The 8,234-nt window shown below is 43.5% G+C and overlaps 1 protein-coding gene across 4 annotated transcripts in view; it reads right to left on the bottom strand.

Annotated features, from left to right (window-relative positions):
- The window catches only part of qkia (QKI, KH domain containing, RNA binding a), a 78,993-nt gene extending 73,965 nt beyond the window's left edge, over positions 1-5,028 (bottom strand). For all 4 annotated transcript variants that reach the window (XM_005723823.2, XM_013908427.1, XM_013908429.1 and 1 more), the window contains exon 1: positions 4,613-5,028. In XM_005723823.2, coding sequence (XP_005723880.1) covers positions 4,613-4,757 — 145 coding nt within the window. In that variant the 5' untranslated portion in view covers positions 4,758-5,028. The remainder of the gene's footprint in view (positions 1-4,612) is intronic.
- Positions 5,029-8,234: the final 3,206 nt, after the last annotated feature.

The raw sequence follows: 8,234 nt of genomic DNA, 5'->3' as shown, positions 1-8,234 counted from the left end.
GAATACAGGGGGAGGAGAGGGGGGACTGCTATACACGAAAGACTGACAGAAATGTGGGACGTCAGGTAGAGAACAGAATTCAGACTTCCAGCAGTCACCCATTTATCACAATCTGTTCACTAAAACAGCTGTTCCCTGAAGACCAATTCCCCACAAACGCACCACAGTGGACAGCAGACTGTTTGTCCTCCAGAATGCTGACAGCTCTCACAGGAATGTCCTGTTAAAACGTGACACACAGAAATAAACAAGCAGACACTAAAACTGTATGCAAAGGGAAATGATGTAGCTAGGAACAAGTGGCACATTGCACCACGTGGCTTCACCGCACAATTGCACATTTAATCTATTATAGCAACAATCCACAAAAATAGGCACATTGCTAAGGCTGGGTATTGTGGCCCAAAATGCTGATTTTCCATTTTGGAGGCTAATGGATGATTTACTACGTCAATGTATTAGTTTACTCGCCACTCAAGACAAATCGTGACTCAAAAACAGCTTATTAAAATAAAACTGAAGGCCTGCACAAAACAAACAAAGAAAACAGCACCACTAGCAACTGCTAATGTTTACATATTGCAATTATAAAGAAAAACACTAAGAGCAGCTGGGCAACAATAACAAAATAGCAAGAGGGAGTACAATGTTATTCCCACCAAGCTAATGCTTGTGTAATTTCTCTTTGCTGGTGCCCGGTCTTGTTACACAAAATGAAAGTAAGACCACTAATGTTAGCCATTTTTAAACTGTGGTTTTGGAATTGAAACAGAAGCTAACATGTGAATCGCATTGCTCCCATTTTACAACATGCTTTTGTCTAAAGTCCTGAGCAGCTCTGCTGTGCAGCTGCTGTTAGTTTTCAAAAACTTTACATGTCTTTGCAAAACTGACCAATTTTTATATCTGTGGAGTAATCCGACTACATTTCTTCATCTTCATTTCATCATAACAGGAGCTCAGAATAAATATATTGCTGAGAAATCTGACTATTTTGCCCACCCACAGACACTCATCAAAACTTCATGGCAACAACTAATAAAAATCTTGCCTTCAACATTTCCCGTACTTCACTACTAGGACTGCATTTCTAGATGTTATACAGTCTGTCTCCTTCTACCAAGAGAAAATATAGCAATTTGAAGCAGCTTGTTGGCAGGCAGATCGTAAAGAGAAATAAAAAAACTCCACAGCAGGTGTCACCTCAGGGAGATGAACAACTGCAACGGAAGGGGATTTCAAAAAGGGGGGCACGTCAATCGGCCAAAGTGACCTTGAGGGACAACATGCACGCTGGGAAAGTAACGGGGTCGTCCGTGCACGCAGGCTTGCTAAAACAGGGCGGGAGTGGTGGTCGCACAGGAGGGTGGTGTCGGCTTTCTTGCGCACATGGAAACAGCTGTGTAGACATGCACAAAATGCTGGGCGGGAGGGTGGGGTGGGTTGGGGGAGATGAGCAGCTGTCGGAAGGGTGCACTGAGAGATGGGAGGAATTGGGAGAGTTTAAAATATTCAACTGCAACTGGTTATATTTTTGCTCTCATTAAATCTGACAAAGGAAGGCGTTTAAGCCGTTCAGTCACATTTAAGCCCACAAAACAGACTCAGAAAGCAAAGCCCATCCTCTGAGAATTAGTTTTAAACAATACACAAAAAACGTCCAACACTAATGTAAAGCTTTATCAACAAATTAGCACAGTCATTAACTTTTTGTTGTTTGGCACAGTATACTTGCCTTCATGGGACACCTTCAATGTGCAAGAAATGGCTGAGATATCGAAGGCACGTAGCATACTCCGTGGGGAAAACAGCGTAACTTGTTAGGTCAAATACAAGTCAGACCTCAGTCTATCCAGTCTGACTAGAAAGGAAAGAGAGATGCTATCTTTACTACTCAAATGTCAACTACCAACCGCCATTAAAAACTTTTTTTCTTTTTTTTTTTAAATCACAACTCTACACTACTTTTCTGAACTTCGGGAGGAGCAGACATCCAACATCACATGAAACGCACCATAAACAAGCCTGATTCTACTAGATGTGGTGGGGCCTGCTTACAATATATACAAGGGGACGAGGGGACCGAGAGGAGGTCTGCTCCAAATACCACATCAGAGTTTTGGCCCCCTCCACAGGGAGATGAAACCAAACAACAGAAGAAACCAGACAGTCAGTCAGACAGGCCTTCACTACCATCATCTGATACACACATGCAACTTTTAGCAGCAGGGTAAAGTTTGGGCTGGTGCCGTGGAAACCCTCAAAAACATCAGATGTGCCGTTTTAGAGGAGCGAGACTGGGAAGTTACAAGTGATTTCTTAAACACCAGAGGACTGGATGGTTTTGCAAGTTTTTTAACAACGGGCGCTGCAATGAAGCATCAGACCAGAGCACCGAGTCGCTTGCAGAAAGCAAATGCAATTTTTATCCAACTCCTCCTTAACTTAAGAGTCCGTTTAATGAACACAACTGGGAACCTTTATCAGCTCAGCCTTTTTAGTATTCCTGAGATGCAAACAGATACATTTTAGTTGGCCCCATGTATAAAAAGTCAATAGACAGAAATGCATTATTTGCATGGAGTTCTTTCTTTTTGAGGGGTTAACTCAAAAGTTTACCAAAAGCAGCAGGGCTGAGCTGTTAACAGTGTGGATGAGAGGAAAAAAAAATAGGAGAATACATCTGCTTCCTAACTCTCCCTCAAATGAAAACACCAACACACCCAGCAGTCCCACATGACTACAATAAAAGTGCAAGATATTTCATCAGTTTTGTGAAGTATTTATGGGGTGTGGAGACGATCAAATTGGAGGCCGAAATCATTAAAAACAAAAAAATACGTGTGCATTGCAGAGCTGCAGATTTTCTGAAAACATCATGCATAAGAGACTTTAGAAAGCCTCAAACTAAATAAAAAAGATGAAGAAGTGCAATTTTCTACTAATAAAAAAGCACTATAAAAATGTCCTATAGGCAAATGAGAAGACTTCACTATTTACTGCACCAAAGCAGCACCCAGGCTTAAACTTAAAGTCAATGTACATCCGTTTAGCGTTATGCAAGCTTTAGTTTCATAGTGGCAATAAGTAAACAGCTCCGCATTTGTCTTGTTTATCGCCCATCAAGACGGCCAGAAAATCTTTGCAGACCGGTTTAGCAACTACATACTACAGAGCCTACTCATCCAGACATGTTACCGAAACTCATAGGCATGCGCTACTTTCAGGTCCTCTTTCCTCTTAAGAAATAGCCCGTTCATGCTGTAGCTTACGGGGTAGTCTTATTTTTAAATTCATCGTGATGTCCGATCCAAAGCTACACACAAAATGCATGGGGACAGTCTGCCAGGGGGCTGTGGCGCTCTCTAGTGTCCCCAGCTCAGTTACATAAACCACAGGTCCAACCTTCCGCTTAGACCAGCTTATGATAATGATACTATCAACATAAACGGCAAACAATCCTGGGTTATCAAAGCCACAGGGGGTGCCAAAATCAGTGACAGGGCGCAGGAAACAAATTCTGGCTGCCAAATCCAGCCTGGACGGCGCCGCTGACAAAAAAAGGGCGACGCAGTTTTGGTAGGGCAAGCTTGACTGGTTAAAAAAAAAAAAAAAAAGAGGGGAAAAAAGAAAACACGACGGCAGCTGCAGCAGGGGAAGGAAATACAGACAAGCCCCCCTTCTAGGTTTTAAGGCAAATGTTGTAGTAGCCAAAAGAAGAGGGAGAAAGACAGCGGTGCCGCGTTTAATGAAAAAGTTAGACGGCTGAAATAATCTTCCGAGTACCGCCCCCCCCTCCTCGCAGCAACTCAGTGGCCATTGTTTGGGCAACAAGCAGAGACATTCCGCCGTGCTGTTAGACTCGGCCGCTGGGCAACAACTAACACGACCCTCGGAGTAAGGCAAAAAGAGAGGAACACGAGCAAACCCAAACACCCCCCAACGTGTGTTTATAGCAGTGTTAAGCACAGCAATTGCAGTCTGTTTATTACATACGTGGCCAAGTTAACGCCACTGCCTGGTTCTTGAAGAGTTCAGCAGACACCCAGACAGGCTAGCTGAAAATGTTGCTAACCCGAGCGGCTAAACTGCTGTGTGGAACATGTGGAACCAGGGCCCCAGAGATTGTTCTTTTTTTTTTTAACTGAGAACAACATTTGTATAACCTGAAATAAATAAAGATATTTTTATATCTTTATTTATTTTTATAAACTTGCCTGTTAACACGTCTGACAACATGACAGTGATATGCGATTTTTATTTCTTAGGCAAGTAAGAGAAAGTTTTCATCTCGTCGTCACAAAGTCAAGAGAGCAGCAGAAAACTCCGGTGGACTCGGAGCTCAGGGAGAAACAAACTCGCTCCGGTAGGATACTAGTGCGTTTCTTGGGTTGTATTGTGGGGCAATTCTCACTGGAAGTTGGTACTACTACGCCTGCCGCCGCCTGGAATATCGGGGTGCCCTCTGCTAGTGTATCCCCGGGTTTCGCTAACGATTTGCGGCAGGGATGCCCAGCGAAGCCGTGCCGACACCGGACTGCACCGTGGTCATGCTTTAACCCACTCCCCCACCTCTCCAACGAGGAGGGTGTCTCTCCAGAAGGCCACTTACCTTCATCCAGAAGCCTCTCTAGGTGTGTGAAGATGCCGCAGAGATTTGGCAAACTGGTCATGAGCTTCTTCTCGTTCAATAATTGCATTAAATAGTCGGGACTCGGCCTCGGTCGCTCCTTCACTTCGACCTCTCCGACCATCATCTTTGCGGCGAGAGCGGAGAACAAACCACCGCGAAGCACAGAATCCTCTTTTAAGGAAAAGAGAAAAAAAACGGAAAAAGAAAAAAAAACTTGCGGCTCCTCGTTTCCCTCCTCCTGATAATCAGAAGACTCTGTGAGACCCCCCTAAAATCAGGTTTGGTTTGTTCTTGTTGTTTGAGTGGAGAGGGGGGACAAAAAAAAGAAACCGTTATCTCCCTTCCACAGACTCGTGCGCTGTACTCTCCTCTACGCCGTGTGCGCTCGGGGACGTTCGATTCCACCACTGTAGGCGCGAGAGCCTGTTCCACCGGAAAGGGTCCGCCCTCCTTAACGCTCATTGGACATCTTGCTTTACAGAGTAACCAATCATTCCTCAGATCCGAGCTACAGGGGCGGAGTCGAGTCGTTAGCGGAATGACGGACGGGTATTGTAGCCAATGAGACGCAGTGCGCAGGAATGCACATAATGTTTCTAATATGTTGTCAACAGAATAGAACACATTTACCTCCTCCTTCCCCCAAACTAACAGCAACATTTTCCAGATTTAATCTTAGTCTCTCATTCTTTGTTCCTTAATAGCCTGACACTGCCATAAGTGAGTTCATAAGTGTCATACCACACATTTCATGCGTGTCAAAGGTTCATGCAGTGGAATGGCTTCATTTTAAGCCCAAAGAAGAACAAACATCAGACACAGCGATAATTTCACCTAAGATACTGTTTACAATCAGATTTTTGTGTATGCATGGATATGTAGTATCCTGATGGAAATAAGAATACAGGTGTCTATACAGCCTATAGTGGCTGAGGCTTGGAGGGAAGCTATTAGAAGCCTGGATACCATTATAATTCCTACAAAGGGATATCAATAACATATTTTTTCATCTTCCAAATAAGATATGTCATTATTAGGAGAGCCATACAACCTCCAGTAAAGAAATGCTTTCATAATTACATTTGTACCCCTAGCAACATAAGTTGTAAGCATAGAACAACAGAATGACTGTCTCCAGAGTCTTTAGATGTGGAGCACTTTCAGCCATTAAGTTGCTCAGTTGTTCTCATCGCTGTGATTGCATTAACTTTTTCATTGGCAAAAGAACAAAGAAATCCTTTATATTGCACAAGGACATACATGTTGTGTCAAAAACTTCAGCCCCGCTTGTCATTCAGACTGTATGAGGCCTGGTGTGATTCCAGGTCTCGGTAATGACGTGTATGGGTCTCCTAATCTATGGAGTAGTCAGCTGATTTGAAAAGTCATACGTGGGTTGAGTGCTTCATGCACAGGGTTTGTGTGCAGCAGAGGCAGTACACTTGCCAAGACCAACCTACGAATCAGGATGATTGTGGATTTCATGTGTGGGCTCCACTCTGGGATGCTAAAATATGAAATAAAGATCAAACTTGCAGTTCATATCCTACAACATGCCTATTGTTACTCAAGACTTGTACATCTTGTTATCCGTCTGGGACTGATTGATCAATTCTCTGGTAATCAATAGAGCCTTTTCATTGTCCTGTCCTTGGGAGAACCTTTCAACATGTCCTTTGAAGATTAAAATACTTGATCGATGAAATGCACGCATGCAACCAGCTACCTCAACTTAGATCTGATTTGTGTGAAAATAAACCACAACTGGTGCAATTTTAACAGCTGTTGGTTAAGAGGCACCAAACTATGTCTGAGCCATGACCTTGGCAGCCATTCGATTTGTTCGCTTGTTGCTCACCCACTTGTGTTTTTGTATAACAAAAAAAAAGGAAGAAAGTCCCTACAGTGGGTGCTTAAACAGCTGCATCATAACCTCCTGGCTTTACTTTGTCGCCACTGTGTTGCAATGAAATACAAACAATCTGGTCCAAGGTATTAGAGTCAGTGCAGCATGTCCAATAAACTGATCAAACAACACTAACTATATGTGGTGATGTGCTTGGACTAACGTTGTCCCGCAGTATTATTAGCTCAAAAAACATATGCCACTCATAACATACCAATCAGCCAAATCGTTAAAGCCACTGAGATGTGAAGCAGATAGCATTGAGCATCTCACTGTAGTGCAACGTTCTCTTGGGAAACCTTGGTTGCAATCACGTGGATCTTTCTTTGATACATAACGCACCCACCGGTCCCACTGCAATTCCATCTGCTAACGGTGGGCTCCCTTAGCAGGATAGTGTGCACACACATTCAAATCCAATTCAGGATCCACAGAGGCTCAACTGTAAAACTCATAGGTTCCACAGAATCTGCCTGTCTGCCAGTGTCAGGACCCCAAAGGACTGGTGTCCATACCCTGATGTGTTTTTCAATTTTATTTATAATAGCGCCAAATCACAACAACAGTTCCCTTAAGGCCCTTTACGTTTCAGGTTACAGACCTAGCAACAATACAGAGAAACCCCCAACAATAAGACAACACTCCATGAGCGAGCACTTGGCGACAGTGGGAAGGAAAAACTGCCTTTTAACAGGAAGACACCTCTGGTAGAACCAGGCTCAGGGAGGGGCAGCCATCTACTGCGACCTGTTGAGCGCGTGGGGAAGGACACAAGACAAAAGACACACCGTGGACAAGAGTCAGAGATTAATAATACCTCATAATTAAATGCAGAGAGGTAAATAAAACACAGAGAGTGAAAAAGAATCAATCAGTGCTTCATGTGAAGTTCCCAGCAGCCTAGGCCAATTGCAGTGTAACTAAGGGAGGGTTCACCGTCACCTGATCCAGCCTAACTATACGTTTCATCAAAAAGGAACGTTTTAAATTTCTTCGCCTGTTCTGGTGTAACAAAGAGGGAACCTATACAATATTAGGCCGTTGAGTATGACATCAGGGCTACATCCAAAATGCCTGCTCAAAACCAAAAGAAAAACGCGTGCAACCGGCCGTTCAGCCCTAGATGAGGGCAGTTAGGAGAAGAGCATGCCACAGAAGGCTTCCTGTCAAAGCAGGAGGACAGGTATGGTTGCCTTAACAACCGGTGCAACACATTCTTGGATATAGCTGCATACATTACTGCTATAATTACTGAGCTTCCGGTCAGACAAACTGAGCTCAGAAGAGACAAAATCCTGCTTCAGATTGTTTTTGAACTACCTATTATACATCAAAAGGACTTTACGATCTAAAACTCTATACTTGAAGTGTCTGGAATTAACTATTTGATCATAATTTCAACCAGTGACCAGGGAAATTCAGATAGTAACGCTTTTGCATAAAGGCTCGTCACTTACACTGCCACCAATTATACAGGATATGTAATATTAGTCCCATCGTCCAAATGGTCTGCATTATCACAGGGCTATCTTAAACCCCAGATGATAAAACATCCCTTGAAGTCAAATGCTGATAAGTGATTTCAGCGGATAAGACTAAGCAGATAGGCAGAGGAACGAGAAACCCAATTTTCATGTGACTTGGAGATAGCTAAATTGTTCACGGTGTTGACTTTATGTTTCTCTTTTTTCCCCC

Source organism: Pundamilia nyererei, unplaced genomic scaffold (genome assembly GCF_000239375.1).
Source record: "Pundamilia nyererei isolate P.nyererei 1_Seehausen unplaced genomic scaffold, PunNye1.0 scaffold00010, whole genome shotgun sequence".
NCBI lineage: Eukaryota > Metazoa > Chordata > Actinopteri > Cichliformes > Cichlidae > Pundamilia > Pundamilia nyererei.
This window is presented reverse-complemented; position numbering and strand designations above follow the sequence as displayed.